Source organism: Pezoporus wallicus, unplaced genomic scaffold, assembly GCF_028554395.1.
Source record: "Pezoporus wallicus isolate ANWC-B61680 ecotype Strahan unplaced genomic scaffold, APGP_CSIRO_Pwel_v1 contig_7073, whole genome shotgun sequence".
NCBI lineage: Eukaryota > Metazoa > Chordata > Aves > Psittaciformes > Psittacidae > Pezoporus > Pezoporus wallicus.
In genome coordinates this window covers 197786-217724 of record NW_026641326.1, presented here as the reverse complement: position 1 = coordinate 217724, position 19939 = coordinate 197786, and the positions used below count along the sequence as shown (strand labels likewise).

Below are 19939 nucleotides of genomic sequence, written 5' to 3'. Positions count from 1 at the left end.
TTTCAGCATAGCTTCATTTTACTCTGTTTTGCTAGATAGACTTCTCCAAGGTGGTTCATGAGGATGTCTAAAAAAAGGGAGATGAGCTCATGGTGTATCCTGACTCAACCTTGTTCCACTGTTAGTGAAGGAGCTGGAGAAATGCAGTACATGAGTAAATTCAACCCATTCCCATAAAGATCATTGGGTGTTTTCCTGCCTGAACAACCTCTGGTGCAGAGAAATATTGCAAGCAAATATTTTAATGAGGCACTACGTGTTTTCTTCTTTAAGTCTGTAAATTCTTCTAATCTGTGAGCAATCAGCAATGTTTGGGCTTTCTATAATTGCAAAGATTTAGACATCCACAGGCAGATGATCATGCCTCTGGGTTTAAATCTGCTGTAGCAAGCACTGTTCAGTAGGAGAGAAGCCCTACTCTCTTGGTCTTGGGGACACCTTTCCATCTACTCTTGTGGGGCCAGAAGGTAACTCTCCTAGATCTCACCTCTCCAGAAGTCTGTGTAGTTGAAATAGCAAACACACCCCAAATGGACACAATTTATACCATAAAAATGAGGAACAGGGGCTTGCCAGAATAATTTAAGCCAGTTTTCCAAACAAAACAAAACAAGAATTATAACTGGAAAACAAAAGTCTAGGCCAGGCCTTGGCAAATCCCATGTTATAGCTGAGTGAAGAAAAAAAAAAAAACAAACAACTTTGGATTGAGGAATTCATTTTTCTGTTTCTTTGCCCTTTGGATTTGGAAGTTTCCTTTCCACTTTGTGGGGAGGCTTGAGTTTTCCCTGGTGTTTTATTCCCATTGCCTGTCTCCTCCCCTGACACAATGCCATTCCTACTGCTCTCCAGGAAATCAGATAAGCAGTGCTGCAAGCACTGCCGTGTTGTTCAGCACCGGTCAACAGGGAATATTCAGTGGTTACTGTTGTCCTCGGTCTTCTTCCCATAAATCACTCCCATGGACTCAGCACCTTGCCTTCACTTCTCCATTTAAGGGTGTAGAGAAACTAAAATATGGAGGAGATAGACAAAAAGTAAAGTTCTGTTATATTTGATTGCAAAATCTTTGCTGCATGATGCATGTGGTTGACAAAGAAGTAAATGTGAGTCTTGTCACCCAGGCTGGTCACTGTCGGTCGGTTCATAATGCCAAAGCAATGCAATCCCACCTTTCCCATCTCTTCCCTTCGCACGCAGCACTGCCGGTTTGGGATGTGTGTGCCCAAAGAACGTGAGACACCAGTGATAGATGGAGCATGGGGGACGTGGAGCCCTTTTGGGACCTGCTCGAGAACCTGTGGTGGTGGCATAAAGACAGCGATACGGGAGTGCAACAGGCCTGAGTAAGTGTATGGAGCTACGGGAAGCACTGGGGGGTAAAGTTGGGAAAAGCAGCTGGGTTGCCCAAATGGGCTGAAAACCCCTTTGGTTGCTCCCAGCCCATGTGTACTTTGCCTGGCATGGACAAGGCATCATAAGAACCAAGGGGCCGCATCAAAAGGAGCGTGACCAGCAGGTCGAAGGAGGTGATCCTGCCCCTCTACTCTGCTCTTGTGAGACCTCACCTGGAGTATTGTGTGCAGTTCTGGTGTCCTCAACATAAAAAGGACATGGAACTGTTGGAACAAGTCCAGAGAAGGGCCACAAGGATGATCAGGGGACTGGAGCACCTCCTGTATGAAGACAGGCTGAGAAAGTTGGGGCTGTTCAGCCTGGAGAAGAGAAGGCTGCATGGAGACCTCATAGCAGCCTTCCAGTATCTGAAGGGGGCCTATAGGGATGCTGGGGAGGAACTCTTCATTATGGACTGTAGTGATAGGATAAGGGGTAATGGGTTAAAACTTAAACAGGGGAAGTTTAGATTGGATATAAGGAAGAAGTTCTTTACTGTTAGGGTGGTGAGGCACTGGAATGGGTTGCCCAGGGAAATTGTGAATGCTCCATCCCTGGCAGTGTTCAAGGTCAGGTTGGACAGAGCCTTGGGTGGCATGGTTTAGTGTGAGGTGACCCTGCCCGTGGCAGGGGGGGTGGAACTAGATGATCTTAAGGTCCTTTCCAACCCTAACTATTTTATGGTTCTAAGGAGAAGCCATTCATAGATTTGGTTTATGGGTAAAGTGCACTAAAAAAGGATCCATTCTAAGGAGAAGGAAGAAAAAAGCTAATATCTGTGTGAGTTTCATGCCTCCTGTTTTCCTGGGGGAGCACAACCAGAGTACCACTTCCAAAGGTATTTTTCTTTCTCCAAAGTTATGGATCAGAAAAGATGGAGAAGGGAAGGAGCCATGGTTTTATCCATTTTTCACCATTTTGCAGCTGTTTCTACAGACCACCTTCTACAGTTTTCTACCATTTCACTCCTGCTTTGGCTGGATTTGCAGCTTTTGGCTGCTTTTGCAGCTGATCCTTTATACAGTTATATGTCATCTGGCGCAGACTAGCCAAAACTCAGCAGCAACCTGTGCCCCATTAAAAAGTGGCACTCAGAAATGATTGCCATCAGACTGGAGTGCAAAATCCTGCTCCCTTTGAAATGGCAGGGATTTTTGCCATGGGCTTCAGGGAAACAAATGCATGGCCAGCAAAACACTATTAATAGGTTGAGCAACTGTTATGAAAACACCTTGTTTACATAAATAGTGAACTGTGCTGGTGTTTGTTTAACTGCCTCTGTTCAGCCCACAAGAGCAAGAAGGGCTGGGCTGGTTGCTTTCTGGGGTTTCAGACATGGAGAGGCGAGTGGTCAGTAGAGCTGGTCGGACTGAGGGGTTTTAAAACGAATGAGCAGGCTCGTTCCTCCTTCTCATCATTGGTGTTGGACAGCTTACTGCAAAGGAAACTGTTATCAGTGATGTGCCAGTGACAGTTCCATCACTGCTAATGGGAGAAGGGAGTGCTTGTAACTGCAGCACCAGTGGTGAAGTGACAGAAGAGACTGGCTCAGCACAGCTGGCCAAGTGGTGGAGGAGAAGGGCTGAGGTTAAGGGAGTAGGACAGCAGCACATTAAGTAACATGATGCTGAGAAGCACATGAGTGCAAAGGAGTTGTCATCTTGCTGTGCTGAGTCAGCACACGCCATATGGTCTTCAGTAGCCATGAAGAGACAAAACTAACATGTTTTTCCACACACAAAACCAGCTATGCTATGCAGACAAACCTTTGGATGCTGTCAGCGAGATGCATCCCTCTCTTCTGGAGAGGCATCTGTTTGGATTGATAGCTTTTTGTGGTAGAAAATCTCCTTTATCCTAAAGGGATTTTGAATTCCATCTTACAGCTAGTGTTTTGTATCTTGGTGTGTCATGGGGCAGATTGCTTTGGCTGGGATTTGCAAAAGCACCTAAATGCACTCAGCACCAAGCTGCCTGTGAAATCACATGTGGTCATCATTAATAGCAGTCATTTTCCAGGCCCCCTTTTGAGAGCTGTGTAGCTGGCAATGGCCACTTCTCCAGCCCCTCACAAAGCCTGTCCTAGCCCTGTCCACAGAGCTTTACACCAACTCTGTTGTTTTATCCCTGTAATTTGACATCGTAGCGTGGGCTCCCACCATCTGCGTCCCTGTTATCAAAGGACTGCTGAGACAATGCCAGTGATGAGACACTGCTGGGTACTCGCCTGCCTTTCCTGCTTATCAAAGTACTTCAACCATTACACAGCATTTCTCCTCTATATAGAAGGCAGCAAACCCAGCCCAGATACCTTGAGTAAGGTCTGAAATAGTGTTCAATAAGTCTTTTGTATTCAAAGATGATTTAGCTTTTTAAAGTGTTTTCTGTGCACAAGGATCAGGGGAGGGATCTTGCATGCCAATAAAATACTGTGTTAAACCTGGCATTGAAAATGACACAAAATAAAGCTGCAGCTCTTTAATGTGCTCTGACATCTATGCGGACAAGTATCTTGCAGGGCTGTAGGAAGAGCTGTAAGCCTCCGAAATGGCAGCAGACTGTTGACATACACTGAAGGAATGCATTTGCTAACCAGACCAGACTTTTCCCACCAAGATTGCCCTCTTGGGAGTTTGAGACTGGCTGGTACAGACAAAGCCTACGGCTGTGGGGCATCACATTAGAGGGTCTGTGGTGCAAGCCCTGGTTTTCAAAGCAAGGCTTAGCTGCAGAAGTATGGGGAAAAGGCATATTTCATAAGATATCAATACCGGGAGCCTTGTTTTCAGGAATGGCTTTCTGGATGGGGGACTGTTGTCTCTGGATGTGAGTCAGATCATGTCTGCCTTTTAGTCCATCACGGAAGTATCCACCTGTGCTGAAAGCTGTCTAAGCTCAACATGTAAAATGTAAATACATCTATAGGTAACTATGCTGGTCACTGGCAGCACATGTACCAATTCCCTGTCCCAGTGCTTCCCAGGATGATGCAAGAGATCTCAGACTGATGTGCGCACACTAGAGCTTCACAGGGTTTTCGGAAGAGGCACATAGGCAGATGTGCAGATAAGCAGAAATGCTCTGCAAAATGCCCCAAAGGCATTTTGTGACAGCCTGGGTGTCCCCTACAGAGCTGCTGTCTGTGGGGCTGAGCATGCCCAAAGGATCCCCAAAAGAGTGCTTCTTGTTGAGGAGCCTGTACCTGGTGCTCCTGGATAGCTAAGAGTTGGGTGCTGCCTTAAGGTCTGCAGATTAAAATACTCAATATTAGTAATTGCAGATGATGCATTAAGCATCAGGTTGCCCAGAGAAGCTGTGGCTGCTCCGTCCCTGGCAGTGTTCAAGGCCAGGTTGGACGGGGCTTGGAGCAACCTCCTCTAGTGGAAGGTGTCCTTGCCCGTGGCAGAGGGTTGGAGCTGGGTGGGCTTTAAGGTCCCTTCCAACCAAAACCATTCTATGATAAAAATATTATATAGTGGGAAGTATCCATATTTCCTCATGACACTGAAAATTGATATTATATGAGGCTGACTTCCTTTGAGAGTCAGCTCTTACTCAGACTCTGGGAAACGCCATTCTGCTTTTAAAACACCCTAAAGCTCTCAGGGTGCTTTGGGGCTGTTTTGCAGTGTGAGCAGTGTGAGTGTGCTTCAGCCCCAGACACTGGCTGTGGGGAAATCTACTGCCACAGTTAGGAAGCAGACAGTTTGCAGTATGATGGCAATATTTAGCATCCTTTGGTTTGTGGTGTGTCCATGTGTTCAATGTTATCTCAATCCTATGGGCCATGTAGAGAAAAGGAAACGATAAGGTAGCTTGGAATCTTTGGATTTTGTTAGACTTACCCTTTAAAAAGCTCTTTATGTTCTTCTTAACTAACTTACTATTTAAAAGTTTCATTTTTGTTAACTTGATCTATATTGGAAGCAATGTGAGTACCATAAAAATGTTGTGATTGCAGCTTTTTTAATGAAATGCACTGCCAGAAGTTTGTGTAATTTAAAGCATGCAATAGTCCTGGGCTGTGCCTAAAGACAAATCCTACCCCTCTGCATTTAGGGTAGGCCTTAAAGGGTCTGCACCGTGGCAGTGTGTTAGTGAGGAGAGGATGCTGGCAGGAAGAATCCCATTTGTGTAGCAGGTGATGCTCTGCATCTCACCTGCTGCCAGGATCAAAGAGTGGTTTGGGTTGGAAGGGACGTTAAAGATCTAGTTCTAACTAGAAATTGTAGGTTTAGTGGCTATTTTGCAGCAGAGGCTGGAGCTGAGCCAGATGTTGTCCTGAGCTTCGAGGGCCACTCTCTGCCTCTGTATATGTGCCCCGCAGTTAGGGCACAGTGGTTTGGGATGCTTGGGATGCTTTTGCTCTCCAGTGACTCCTCTGAAACTGTCTACTAAAGGGTGAGGGTCTCACATCAGCAGGTGGAGACTTTCCCATGCCAATGGCTGAGGAGCATCTTAACTTCATCTCCCTTGAGCGCATGTTGTATCTGGTGTAATTTTTCCTTTCTGGATAATTACAGTTTTGCCCAAGCTGACCCTGGCAACATGTCATCCAGATGGCAGTATCTTTCCTTCGTATCATACGGGAAAAGCAAAGCTGCCTGGGTGGTACTGCATGTTGATGGAGGTAGCTTGTAGAAGCCTTCAGCATGCCCTCACAATGTCATTTAAAGTTTCAGGAGAGAGCAGTAGAGAAGGCGGAGGAGTTTTGGAACATTTAAAGCATGGTGCATCCTTTTTTATCTTATTGTTGCAATTCATTATATACATAGAAGGCTGCACTTAGTCCGAACATATGAAATGTCCTTTGAACAGACAGTAAGCAGCTTTTATCCCAAGGGTACTTTCCTTGAAGTGAGGTGAAAGGTACTAGAGGTGAAAATGGGTCCTCACCAGAAAAGTGCCTTCTGCTGAGCAACTCTGATGCCATCCACATGCAGCTCACTCCCACACTGCTGACAGGGGCTGGAGTGGGAGAGGCTTTTTCAGTCCCTGAAGTGAGCTGTTATCTGGTAAAGGCTCCATCTACATATGAGGACAAAAATAGCTTTAGGACTACAGCCCTGAATCTGGGAGTTGCAAAATTCAAAGACTCTTCTCCTTTCTGCTGTGGTGTGTAGTTATTTGCAACCCACTAGATCAGGCAAACCCTCAGCCATCAAATTCATAGGATCAGTGGGGTTGGGGGGGGATGATCCCATACGGGATCCCTCAGTGTGAAACTACATCCTCAGATGGGGAGGAAGATGTTGCTCTTCCTCTTTGGCTTCTCTCAGTATCACTTTTTTTGGCAGAGAGCAATTATTCCCATTTTCATCCCCTTTTAGCGTTGCATATATGGTCTTTTTTATTAGGCACCTACCTAATCTTTCCTGCTTGTCAGTCTGGCATATTAAAGACATACAGAGGGACAGAGCCCAGAACGGTGTCACAAGTCCTGGCTGTCCTGAATAGGATGCAGAATTGGAGATTGCATCTCATTTCCAGCCTGATTTTGTTTCTGTAGGCCTAAAAACGGTGGGAAATACTGCGTGGGGCGCCGCATGAAGTTTAAATCCTGCAACACCGAACCATGCTCAAAGCTGAAGAAGGATTTCCGGGATGAGCAGTGTGCTGACTTTGATGGGAAGCACTTTAACATCAACGGGCTGCCCACGAACGTGCGCTGGGTTCCCAAATACAGCGGCAGTAAGTGGCAGGGGTGATGCAGATCCTGTCTTCTGGATTGCATAATCGGGGTGATGGTGTTTAGATAGCGTGCTTCTGGTTTTCCTCTCTCCTGTCCCCAGTTCTAATGAAGGATCGGTGCAAGCTGTTCTGCAGAGTGGCAGGAAATACGGCTTATTACCAGCTGCGGGATCGAGTTATTGATGGGACACCCTGCGGCCCCGACACCAATGATATCTGTGTGCAGGGCCTTTGCCGGGTAAGTATTTTTCCTCCTCTTCAGCAAAGGGTGATTGCAGCTTTGCACATCAGGCTGGTGCTTCTGCCCCTTGCTCTACCCGGTTGTTGGCATGCCCTCTTCATTTAGGTTGTAAAGACCTTTAAGATCGAGTCCAACTGTAACCTAACACTGCCAAGTTCACTATTAAACCATGTCCCCAAGTGCCACATCTTTACATCTTTTAAGTACCTTCAGGCATGGTGCCGCCACCACTGCCCTGGGCAGCCTGCTCCAATGCTTGACAACCTAATATCCAATCTAAACCACTCCTGGAACAATTTGAGGCCATTTCCTCTTGTCCTATCACTTGTTAGTTGGAGAAGAGACCAAGTCCCACCTCACTCCATCCTCCTTTCAGGTCGCAGTAGGGAGCAATAACGTCCCCCTGAGCCTCCTTTTCTCCAGACTAAACAACCCTGGTTCCCTGAGCTCCTCCCCACAGAGTTGTTCTCCAGACCCTTCACCAGCTTCGTTGCTCTTCTTTGGACACACTCAAGTGGAGGAAGTTTGTACATCTGCCCTAAGTTACTGAGGGCTGTGGAGGTCTAAGCCTGAATCCAAATGATGCTTCCTTCTGTGCCCTGCCCTGGTTCTTCCCGGTCAGACCCCAGAGCACTTTACATTTCCATTCACAATTATTTTTCACACTTTTCTGTATGGAAACAATTGATGGAGGAAGTTTTCTTTAGTGAAGGCATCGCCTGGTGCAAATGGCAGCTCTGGTTCTTGCTTTGTAAGGAAGCCTTTTGTTTGGAAATGGTGTGGGATGGCCACACTATAATTCAGCAGAAAAATGTGGGGAAGCAAAGCAATTTGTCTCACAGCAGCCTTTTGCATACACAGCTTTTGTGTGCCTTAATTGGGAGGTTTGTAAATGCTGTTCTAGTCTGTATTTGCTCAATCTAGTTTTTTCAATGTCTCTCTTAAAGCAAGCTGGATGCGATCATGTGCTGAATTCAAAAGCGAGAAGAGATAAATGTGGTGTTTGTGGTGGGGATAATTCTTCATGCAAAACTGTTGCAGGCACATTTAACACGGTGCATTATGGTAAGAATCTGTTGCTAAAAACTTTATAGTGAAAAATGCAGGTCTATAAAAGCCATTACCACACTTAATCTACAAAAAATACTGATGTAAAATGCAAAACCCTTCTAGCTATAGTATATTCTATTTTATAACTATTTATGCTATCCCTAAATGAAAAGTATCAGCTTGTGTAATGTGAGGTAATTTTGCTCATTTCCCTTCCCCCTGTAAAAAGAAAATGAAATGTCTGTGTAACAGCCTTGGCTTTTTGTTAAATCTTTTCTAGGCTATAATGTTGTGGTCCGCATCCCAGCTGGTGCAACCAATATTGATGTGCATCAGCACAGTTACTCAGGGAAGCCAGAGGATGACAACTACCTGGGTGAGTTGCAGTCCCTGTTTCAGTCCAGAAATCTGCTTTATTATCTGGTTGTGGCGATACATCTACTGGTGATCTCTGCAAGACAGGGTGAAGAATTCATTTAAAGGAAATGTTTTCTTATTGAGAATTTCTTGTATGTTTACAAAACACTCAGCATTGTCTTGTTCCTTCTTTCTGTGCATGCCATCCTTGATGGAAAGTCTGGGAGGTTCACATTAGAAGAAATATCCCATTATAGCACCTCTGGAACTGGAGGGACTATTGAGCCTGGGTGGGAGTGGCAGCTGAGGCACAAAGCTGGGACCAAACAGACTTCCAAGTTCTGCTGGAGCTTCCTCACCGCAACTTAACCCCTCTCTGCTTTCACTGTGCTTTGGCTTGAGACTAAATATGACATACCCTGAAAGACATGTGTACAAACAAATTCAAAGGGAAATTGTTTGCTATTCATCTGAGAATAATAATTCTGATTTCACTTAAATTGAGCCCTTCTTTTCCCTGCCTGACAGCGATCCATAAATGTAAAGAAACACCCTGCACCAAAGATATTGGCTTGATTTAAACCCAACAAATAGCTTGGCTTTTGGCTGTTGGACATTGGTAGTCACTGTTACCTCTGGGTATGTCTGTAGAGGCAGATGAAAATGCTTGGAGTGCTGTGTTAAATCAATCTGCAGCATACACATATGGCATATGCCAAGTGCTCGCTGTAAATGGGGATGTTAAAAATGGGACTAGGTTGATGGTTTCTAGCCCATTGAAGGTAAAGGAACTCACTTGAGAAACGACTAGGGGACACTACTGTGCATCAAAGAGAAACAGTGCTTACAGCTTTGGCTGTCTGAAACACCATCCATGTGGCTGGACCCTTCATTCAGTCCGAAAGCTGAGTGGGTCCTTTGTGTCCTCATTCCCAGAGGAATCATAGACTGGTTTGGAAGGGACCTTAAAGCTCATCTAGTTCCAGCCCCCTGCCACAGGCGGGGGCACCTTCCACAAGAGCAGGTCACTTGTATGCTCATAGCCTCACTGCATCATTTTGAACATTCACAGCAATGAGAGATGGTGCAGGATGAATGCACATCAGTACCACAAAAACCTTACTGAGGTGTGATAGTTTTCCATCCTGGGGGAGGGAGGTGTGTTTTATTCCTGTTGTCTAGAAAAAGCATTCCTCCCCATGTTGTGCCGATTCCAACTTGTTCACCCCAGAAGGAGCCCCAGAGAACTTTTCAGTTCTTCTTGGAGGGCCTTTAATCTTCTTGGGAAGCAATGAAGTCAAATCTTCTTTAATGTTGCTTTAATATTGCTGGGAAACCATCTCTTCATATTAGGCCTGACTAGAAGCAAATGAGAAGTGTGCATGTGTTCACTTATTTTGAAGCTCACTGAGTGTGAAATCTTGGGCCCACAGTACTGAGAACCTTGTAGTCGCTTAACAATTTAGGAGGAATTTGATGTTGTCATCAAGTCCAAGACGTGTACCTACTGTTGTAGGAGATACAGTAAACAGGAAGGAATCCTTTAATGAGTTTTACTACTGCCTAATGACATTAGAGCCTCCAAAGCATGGAATTTAGTTGAGTGTAGTGCCTGCTTTATGAGCTTTCCTCCATCTATGTCTGTTTGCTACAGAGCACTGTTTTGCTTCATTATCTCCCCTCATTCAGTGTACAACCCCTCCCTTTGGTGTTTTGGTGTTAAGTTTGGATTTTTCAGTACAGAGTCTTTGTAGTAATGTAGCTGTGATGGGTGAAATGGTGGGGAAACTAACTTAGGAAATTAGCTACATAATCGCATTAGTGTGAAGCTGTGCAGCAGACTGCTGTTTTCAGGAAACTGTTCCTTTTATAAAGCATTTAGGCTTTAAGCCTTCATTGCTTTCACATACCTTAAGATTTGGAATAATAAAAAGTACAGAGGGAGGAGGGAGAGGGGGAGATACTGACCAAACTCCCTATAATTGCCTACTAGAAAATGACATTTGGGCAATTAGGGTTACATACATTTACCCTAAGAACACACCTGGAAACAACAGGGAAGCCACCCTATCCACACAGCTAACAAGACGTTTTGGGCAGGATTATTTCTGCAGAATATGAGTAGATACAGACAGTGGGTGCTGTGTACAGCAGCCAGCCCCACAGGCCTTTTGGGTATCTGCCCTGGGTTATTGGTCAACTAGTTAGAAACAACTTCAAGCTTTCAGCCTCGGTTTTAATGAGTATTTTCAGTGGAAGAAGGACACAAGGTCTGTAAGAGCTCTGCTGCTCTGTTTACATCCTTTCTGTCTGAGAGTGCCAGTGGGCTTTTCCTCTCACTCAAATGAAAAGGAGCACTGAGAGCGCATGATCCATGTTATTACGTACGTATGAGTTAATTCTGCCTCTTTAGTTCTTGTTTTTTGCACCTATGCAGCCTTATCTAACAGTCAAGGAGACTTTATATTAAATGGAGACTTTGTCGTCAGTATGTTTAAAAGGGAAATCAAAGTTGGGAATGCTGTGATCGAATACAGCGGATCGGATAATACTATTGAAAGGATTAATTCTACAGATCGGATTGAGCAAGAAATAACGCTTCAGGTGAAGTATATGTTGTGTGTGGAGAAGTCTGCCCAGCATTAATGGACTGAAAATAGCGAGCAGCAAAGTCTCTTTATTTATCTGCTTCATCTTTTTTCCTCTCAGGTTTTATCAGTGGGCAATTTGTACAATCCTGACGTTCGTTACACGTTTAATATCCCCATTGAGGACAAACCTCAGCAGTTTTACTGGAATGCATACGGCCCATGGCAGCCCTGCAGTAAACTCTGCCAAGGTGGGTGCTTGGGAAGGCTGTTTTGTCCTGGATTTGTCTGGTATCTGAGCAGTGCTGTCAAATCCCTCTCTGTTTGATTTCTTTGAGATTCTCACATTATGGGTGCAATTGTTTCCCTGTAGTAGTAGATAATATTGTACAAGGCCTTGTAGCACTGCTTTGCTGCTTCTTGGTTTCAGAGCAGGGCATGTTTACAGCCCCTCTGAGCTAGGTGAGCCTGGCAACCTTGTTTGCACTTGAGTAAGATCAAACACAGGAGAAGTTATATGGCATTTCCTAAGGCAGCAAAGGGCATCAGGGTCTGGTCTGGGGTCTGACATCCAGTTGTTGCCCCCTGCCAGTGCTGACTCTGCTAAACACACAGCGCCCATCCTTGCCCTTGCATCATCTTATCTGTGTTAACCCCCTTCTGCTCTTCTTATAATCTTAACCCCCTCCCTGTTTCTGAAAGAGATTTAAACGCATAATTAAACATCTCTTAAGTGCTGCTATAGAAGGACTAAGAGAAATAACTGATTTGATTGCTTTCCTGTAAGACTCAAACAATGTGCCCTTTTTTCTGTGTAGGAGAGCGAAAGAGGAAACCCGTGTGTACAAGAGAGTCAGATCAGCTCACGGTGTCGGACCAGCGATGCGATCGAATTCCCCAGCCTGACCCCATCACGGAGCCTTGTAGCACAGAATGTGAATTAAGGTGCACTCCACTCGTCTGTGTCTATACATATACATCATACATTTACTGTTGTTTACTCCTCTTCCCTTTTTCCTCTCACCAGAATTCCTTTTCTTACCAGCCTGTATTAGATCTAGAAGAAAAAGAAAAGGATTAGTAGTTGCCTCTTTGTCAGCCAAGAGGGATTGACATCCACCAGCTGTGTTTTGAGAGGCACTTTTCTACATTTTCACGTTTCTCTTGTTGGATTAATCAGTGCTATCTATAAAAAAGAAGAAAGAAAAATCACCTAATACTGAAAAATCTCCCTGTGCCTTGAAATTTGCATCTGCCTGAATCAGAAATGCTCAGCACCATCCTCCAAACAGTCTGCAAAGAGGGAAAAACACATGCTCAAAGCAAAACAGTAACTAAGACTTGGATATATCACCATTTGCTGAAAGCAAAGATTAAGTGTGGTGCAGGTTTGGGGCTGTCCCCAGACAACTCCTGGAGAGCTGGAATTGATAGAGAATGGTCTAAATCATCCCAACCCGTTTTCCTTTAAAAAGCAATCTGTTTTCCTTTCTGGAACTTAAATATGGTGGCATTAAACGACTGCTGGTGAAGGAATTCAGATGGCCGTGTTTCCCAAGGGGTTTCTCTGTCTGTGTTCAAGCCTGGGCTCTCTATAGGGGCTCTACAGGGGCTGTAGGTCGGGTTGTCGAGGTAACAGCTGTTGCCATTGCAACAGGTTGGAAACTTGAGAAGGGTAAATGCAGGAGTTTGAAAGCAGGCAGGGATGTGAGGGGTCCCACTATTCAGGAGCTCTTGACTCCAAATCCCCTTGATCTTATTCTTTTCCTGGCTGTGCTGAAGTTTACTCTCTTGGCTTAAGAGCAAGGCTCTTTGCTCCCCACACAGGCTATCACACCAGCTGCCCAGCACCTCCTTTCCCAGGAGCCATCAACTCCTGTTGATTCCATGGTCCCCGACATCTCCCTGGATCAGGCCCCATGTCCAGCATCTCTTGTCGGAGATGATATGGAGCAGGGGTGAGGCCACCAGCACTATTCCCTGCTGTCCACCATTGGAAGGAGGTAGCAGGGTAGGAATCTGTGTGTCCATAGGGAAAATCTCTAATCCCCACTGACCCCTCTGGGGCTGGTGTGTCTTGGAGCAAGTCATTCACTCACACTTCGAGTAGCTGAAACTATTCTACAGATATCCTGCCATGGGAAGTGCCTTTCGAGCCTGTGCAGATTTTATGATTCTGTATTATTCAGCTCTTAGTTTTTAGAGGCCAAGGTGGCACCCCTTCAAGGCACATGGGGTGGAAAGCCTTCAAAGCACTGCTCCTTTCTTGGCCACCTTGCATGGTCCCACATGTTTGGTTTGCTGCCTGTGAGAGGGACCTGGTGACAGCTCCTTCTGCAAGGAGCAATGTCAGCATTGATTGTCTTAGAGTTTTGGAAGCCAGAAATCATTGGGAAGTATTACAAAGAGCCAAAACTTCCAGTTCAAGGGTGTATATTCATTATTCATAGAATTGCAAAATGGCTTGGGTTGGAAAGGACCTTAAGATCATCCAGTTCCAAGCCACCTACTATGGGCAGTGACACCTCACACAAGACCATGTCACCCAAGACTCTGCCCAACCTGGACTTGAACACTGCCAGGGGTGGAGCATTCACCACTTCTTTGGACAACCTGAGCCTAACCTTACTTGTATCAAACACCCTTTAGCACATTACCTGCAGGGTCCCAGAGCCCCACCACTGATGTTTGCTCTCCTCGGCTCAGGTGGCACATCGCGAGGAAGAGCGAGTGCACGGCCCAGTGTGGGCTGGGGTACCGCACCCTGGAGATCTACTGCTCCAAGTACATCAGGCTGGAGGGGAAGATAGAGAAGGTTGACGACCGGTTCTGCAGCAGCCAGCCCAAGCCCAGCACAAGGGAGAAGTGTACTGGAGACTGTAATGTGGGAGGGTGGCGGTATTCAGCCTGGACTGAGGTAAGAGATGCTCAGTGGTACGGTGAACACGGTCTCTTTCTTGTGCAGGGATGTGTCAGGCTGTTAAGTTTGCAAGCAGCATTTGTATAAGAGTTGGCTGCAGCGATTCTGCTTTCATTGCTTTTCCTGGAGGATGCTGTAGTTGAAATCAGTCTGGTACTCCTTATTTTCCTCAACTTATTTCCCTTATTACTCCTTATTTCCCTCAACTAATTTATGCCTTTAAGCATCCCAAGGTCTGCTTTCATTATGTTAAAGCTCTGCTGGCTGTCTTAGAATCCCAGACTGATTTGGGTTGGAAGGCACCTTAAAGCTCATCCAGTTCCAGCCCCCTGCTACAGGCAGGGGCACCTTTCACTAGACCAGGTTGCTCCAAGTCCTGTCCAGCCTGGCCTTGGACACTTCTCCCATGAAAGCCAGCACCACTGCCAGGAATGGGCAGGACATATTATCATCAGTAGAGAACTTCTGAAATTTATCCTTTATGGCTTTCAGCTTTTCCATAAACAAGGAAATTCCTGAGTGCGAGCCTGGCACCAAGAGAATAATGAGCCTGGGACTTTTCAGGGAGGGCACAGTGATGAGGGGGTTTTGGCTGGTTAGAGGGAATTAATCTCTCCTAAAATGAGGATGAGCAGCAACCATTTGGGCGAACTGAAAGGCAACGCTTGTAAAAGTAATAATGGGGTTATAACCCAGAATGAGTTTGTGAAACTCGTTGCCATGTACTTTTATTAAGCTTATCAAGATTGACTTTTTAAAGGAATATATAGAGTAACAGCCTGTTACTTAAAGTACAAATTGTTCTTCCAGAGCTTTTCTGCGGTCTCTTCACAGTCTTGACTGCAAAGGGGGTGAAGGCCATAAGCATGCTCTCAGCCCATAATAGAGTGGCAGAAAGTATTTACTCAGTGTCTCTCCTTCCCAGTGCTCCAAGAGCTGTGGTGGGGGCACGCGGCGGCGGCGAGCCATGTGTGTGAACACCTACAATGATGTCCTGGATGACAGCAAATGCAGTCAGCAGGAGAAGCTGACAGTGCAGCGATGCAGTGACTTCTTGTGCCCCCAGTGGAAGACTGGCGACTGGTCCGAAGTAGGTGCTGGTCACCAGGGTGGGCTCACACTGAGGGGATGATGCAGGCAAAGAGACATCTCTGTCCCTGCTCATCCATGGTATTTTGTTGTGCCCCAGGGCATGGTGGCACTGTGCCTCCTGCAGAAGGTCTCCCCAAGCCTGAACACAGGGAGGCTTGAGACAGGCAGCAAGGTCACTGATCAAGTGGCTGTTTCCCTCCCTGCCAAGCCACAGGGGTTAATTCCTCTCCAGTCCTGCAGTAATTTCTACCCAGTTTTTCCATGGTTTCTCCACATATCTGGGAAGAAAAATGCTCATTTTCCCTTGAGATTGTCCTCATGAGCTCTCGCAGCTCTGGCTGTCACTGGAGGGCAGGATTTTGCTCTACTAATGTTTTGCTCAGCCTTCTGCCTGCTGTTTATTAGCGTTACTTCTTCCACTGCTGCTGGTGTCCTTTGCAATGCAACAAAGCCACATCTTGATAGGCTTTTCTCTGCAGCAGGAGCTGGGATGCTGGTGAACAGTCTTCAAAGGCTGCTTGTCACCTTTGAGGCCAAATGGTTCTTGGTTCTGTGAATGACATTCTTTAAGAAAATAATGACAGCAATTGAGTGGGAACAGGGATTGTTCTCTGCAAAATATCTCTTCTGGGTCGAGCCGCCATCATCACAAGCACACCTGAGCTGAGGCCCTTGACATCCACACTCGAAACCCGAACAAGTCTTCTTGCAAGCCTTTGCCTCATATTGTGCCCCACAGGGCAGTGCTGGGGCTTTGCTCCATGTCTCAATGCAGCTGGAAGTCAAGAGCCTTTGTGGTCTTGCTTTGCCTGTGCTGAAGGGTCCCAGCCTGGCTGTGCTCTCCATGCTCCAACCTCTGTGCTGGACCATCTCCTGAGAGCAATCCTGTCTCGATAAAAGATACTCACAAGTTTTTCAGTGCAGCGATTGCAGCTGGTCTCCAGGGCTAGGGCTGATGCTGAGCTGTTAGCTCATCCCCAGCACCGCTTGAACTTGTGCTTTCCTCATTGCAGTGCTTGGTGACCTGTGGAAAGGGGCACAAACACCGCCAGACCTGGTGCCAGTTCGGAGAAGATCGATTAAATGACAGATTTTGTGATCCTGAAACAAAGCCGGAGTCAGTGCATACATGCCAGCAGCAAGAGTGTGCTTCGTGGCAAGTGGGGCCATGGGGCCAGGTACCACGGGGTTCCCCAGTCCATGGGACCAGGGTACTGATGGCTGAGGCTGGGTACTATCCCTTCATCCAAAATCAAAGGCATTAACTGCATTAATTGACTTGCACAGCAAAGCAGCCCTCTGTTCGCTTAGGTTCAGCAGATGGGCAGCAGTAACAGTACCTGCCCTGTGTGCTAAATTTAATCTTTGTCATACTAAATTGGCCGTGATTGTTTAAAAAAAAGGGTTTCCAAGGTTACACTCTTAAATCCATATTTAGGCATGTAAATACATGGCCTAATTTTCACAGCAAAGCTGCTCCCTTTGAATAGCTTTTGTTGCTTTTAATGTTTTCCAGTTTCTGGGTTGTTGAGTGGTTTTTTCCCTGTTAGAATACAAGTCGCTCATTTCTCCCGGAGTGTTCTGGCATATCCTTTTCCACAAAGCTATTAGCTCTTGACTTAAAAACACAGCAACAAACCCAGACCAGTTGTCCCAGTAGGACTGATTTCCCATCAGCAATATTATTCATTAGCTGCTTGTGCTACCATGGGGCTGAACAACTGGTTTTAAAGGAGGATATGATGCAGGTTCTACCAGACTGTGATTTACTGTGTGCAGCAAAGTTAATCATTTAAATGCTCGCACCTTCATTCCCAAGGAAGCAAGTGAAGCATGCGAGGCTCTAGTGGGCACAGCGAGTTAAAACTTTGACCTAATTTAAAGCTGAAATGCATGAAGTGGAGAGAAACCTGGAGGGAAGCTGCGTTTTATTTTTGCTGCTTGTGCTGCGTGCCTAAACACAGGCTGGGCTGATTAATACTGCCTATTGGAAGCAGCTACTCAGACCCAGCACTTCTTTTTCCCATCTGTCCTCTCTCAGTGCACGACAACTTGTGGCCAAGGCTACCAGATGAGAGCGGTGAAGTGTGTTGTGGGCACCTACATGTCAGTGGTGGATGATAATGAGTGTAATGCTGCAACCAGGCCAACAGATACCCAGGTAAATCCTGCCATCCTGTCTCCATCTTCTGACAGTGTGTGTATGGAGGTACTCCAGCTGCAGTTTCAGGGCTCTGAATGCCAGTCCATGCGGAGCAGTATATTAGTTTCCTATGCAGCCATTGAAAAGGTGTAGCACAGCAGTCTGTTATGGTAGAAATGGGACAGAGAAGCCATATTCAGGGGGTTCTATCCAGACCCTCTCCTAACGTGGTTAACCTTGCACTCTGAAACACCAGATTTCCAAAAAGATGACTTGTTGTGAGGGCATCAGGACTTTGTGGGACTTTGCTTATGGCTTGTATCCATGGAGCTCTAGTCGTAGGATGGGATGTGTGAGGGGCTGTGCAGATTCAGAGCTGAAGCTGGTCACTAAGAGCTCATGAGCTAAAGAAGCAGCAGAAGATGTACATGGGAAGAAAACCAGAGACTAGAAGGATAAAATGAGACAGGGCTTACCAGCCTCAGAGGCTGGGGTCTTAACACAGCAGACATCTCCTTTGGCTTGCATGGGGTGTGGGATGCCTGGCTGCAACCTAGGCTCCCTTGGCTGCGGGACTTCTGCTGTGTGGTACCAAATGATGGCCAGGGGCCATCATTTCTTGTCTGCTGCATGTGACAATATAATGTGCCAGCTACAGTTCCAGATACACCCCCTGGGCCAGTTGAATTGAGAGATGTTGCACCCACTGTAAATTTGCTGAAGAGACTTTTCCAGGCTGTGTTCACTGGTACTTGGAAGCAAACGTGTAAATTCCCATTTCAAGCAAAGGATGTGTCCAGGGTGTCTGAAGGAGTTGAATAAAACAGAAAATTACCATCTATCTGTAATCTAGGAGAGTTGTAGTGCTGATGCCCTGCCCAGCTTTAGTCCTGTGTGACATATAGAATCATAGAGTCATAGAATAGTTTGGGTTGGAAAGGACTTTAAGATCATCCAGTTCCAACCCCCTGCCACAGGCAGGGACACCTTCCACTAGAGGAGGTTGCTCCAAGCCCAGTCCAGCCTGGCCTTGAACACTGGCAGGGATGGGGCAGCCACAGCTTCTCTGGGCAACCTGTGCCAGCGCCTCAGCACCCTCATAGTAAAGTTTGACTAGGGCCACAACATTTAGTAAAGGGCTCGTTTCGCTATGTCTGGAGATACTATAGTCAAGGGTAACAAACCCACTTGTCATCAGCCATCATTTGGCATGCACATCTCCAGTGTAAGTAAAATCACAGCAGTGTGGATATCATTGGTGCCATTTGTCCAGAGCTGCTTTCTCTCTTGTGGTGACAATCAGTATTAATTTCCTTTTTGGCAATGACTTACTCATAGGCTCATGGAGTGAAGTCATGGCTATTCACCATTTCTGTCACGAGACATCCCAGGAGGCCCAGAGCCCTCCTGTCAGGCACTGTACCAAGGCTGAGCAGAAGGAAACAACCATCCCCAAAACCTTGCATGCTTAGTGTGTGATGAATGTGTGTATGGATATAGGTGGTCTGGTGGGCTGCAGGGAATCAAAGGGTCCCAATCAGCTCAGTAGCTTAACCTTTATTAAGTGTGCTGCAGGTCTTGTGCTGAAGGAAAGGAGCTTTGAAGGGAGATAAAGTTGCTGATTTGCAGATGTGTGTTCATACCAGAACCAGAAAGTCTCTTAATGAACTTTCATCTTTTGCTTCAAAAACATCTGGTTTTAATGTATGGAGATGGCACATAGTTATGGGGATCCCTTTTGTAGAGTTCTTAACAAGTCAAAAGTCCACTGAAGTTCCTGCATATGAACCCCTGGGGGTATTGATACCAAGTTTTGCTGATTCACCAACAGGACATGAGGGAAAGCCTGCCAACACACAAGCACATTTTCAAGACATTGTGTGTTGTTCATAAGTACATTGAAGAGGAGGTGGTTTAACTGCAACATCTGCAATTTCTTCATTTCCCTCTTTTCCCTCATGTATTTCACATACAGGACTGTGAAATAGCAGCATGTCCTCCCCATCCAAATAGTCCTGAAGCCAAGAGATCCCTAGCAGGCATTCACAGGACGCAGTGGAGATTTGGATCCTGGACACCGGTAAGCATGTGTTTTTAATACTTTCAGCATTATTTTCCAGTAGACAATGTGATATTCTTAAGAGCATTTGACCAACTTTTCATTCCAAAGCCCTTGTAACATATATCAGGAAAGTTTCTAGTGGAGTTGTTGTCGCTCTTCCCTAGTGCTCCGCAACCTGTGGGAAGGGTACCCGGATGAGATACGTCAGCTGTCGGGATGACCAGGGCTCTGTGGCCGACGAGTCAGCCTGTTTCCACCTCCCGAAGCCATCAGCCACAGAAATGTGTACTGTGACACCGTGTGGGCAGTGGAAAGCCTTGGAGTGGAGCTCTGTAAGCATTGCGCTGTCTCTTGCATTAGATCTTTGTAGTCCTCGTTGCTGGAAATTAATTAATTTCAT

The 19939-nt window shown here is 46.1% G+C and overlaps 1 protein-coding gene across 5 annotated transcripts in view; it reads left to right on the top strand.

Annotated features, from left to right (window-relative positions):
• Positions 1 to 19939, top strand: part of ADAMTS9 (ADAM metallopeptidase with thrombospondin type 1 motif 9) — an 80698-nt gene that overhangs the window by 24190 nt on the left and 36569 nt on the right. For all 5 annotated transcript variants that reach the window (XR_008973978.1, XM_057422857.1, XM_057422858.1 and 2 more), the window contains 14 exons: positions 1201 to 1346; positions 6905 to 7086; positions 7188 to 7324; positions 8275 to 8392; positions 8658 to 8753; positions 11172 to 11338; positions 11444 to 11573; positions 12141 to 12267; positions 14029 to 14239; positions 15168 to 15332; positions 16348 to 16512; positions 17376 to 17495; positions 19453 to 19557; positions 19704 to 19871. Coding sequence is in view for 4 of the 5 variants with exons in the window: in XM_057422857.1 (XP_057278840.1) it covers positions 1201 to 1346; positions 6905 to 7086; positions 7188 to 7324; positions 8275 to 8392; positions 8658 to 8753; positions 11172 to 11338; positions 11444 to 11573; positions 12141 to 12267; positions 14029 to 14239; positions 15168 to 15332; positions 16348 to 16512; positions 17376 to 17495; positions 19453 to 19557; positions 19704 to 19871 (2037 nt within the window). In the remaining variant the exon portion in view is untranslated. The remainder of the gene's footprint in view (positions 1 to 1200; positions 1347 to 6904; positions 7087 to 7187; positions 7325 to 8274; positions 8393 to 8657; positions 8754 to 11171; positions 11339 to 11443; positions 11574 to 12140; positions 12268 to 14028; positions 14240 to 15167; positions 15333 to 16347; positions 16513 to 17375; positions 17496 to 19452; positions 19558 to 19703; positions 19872 to 19939) is intronic.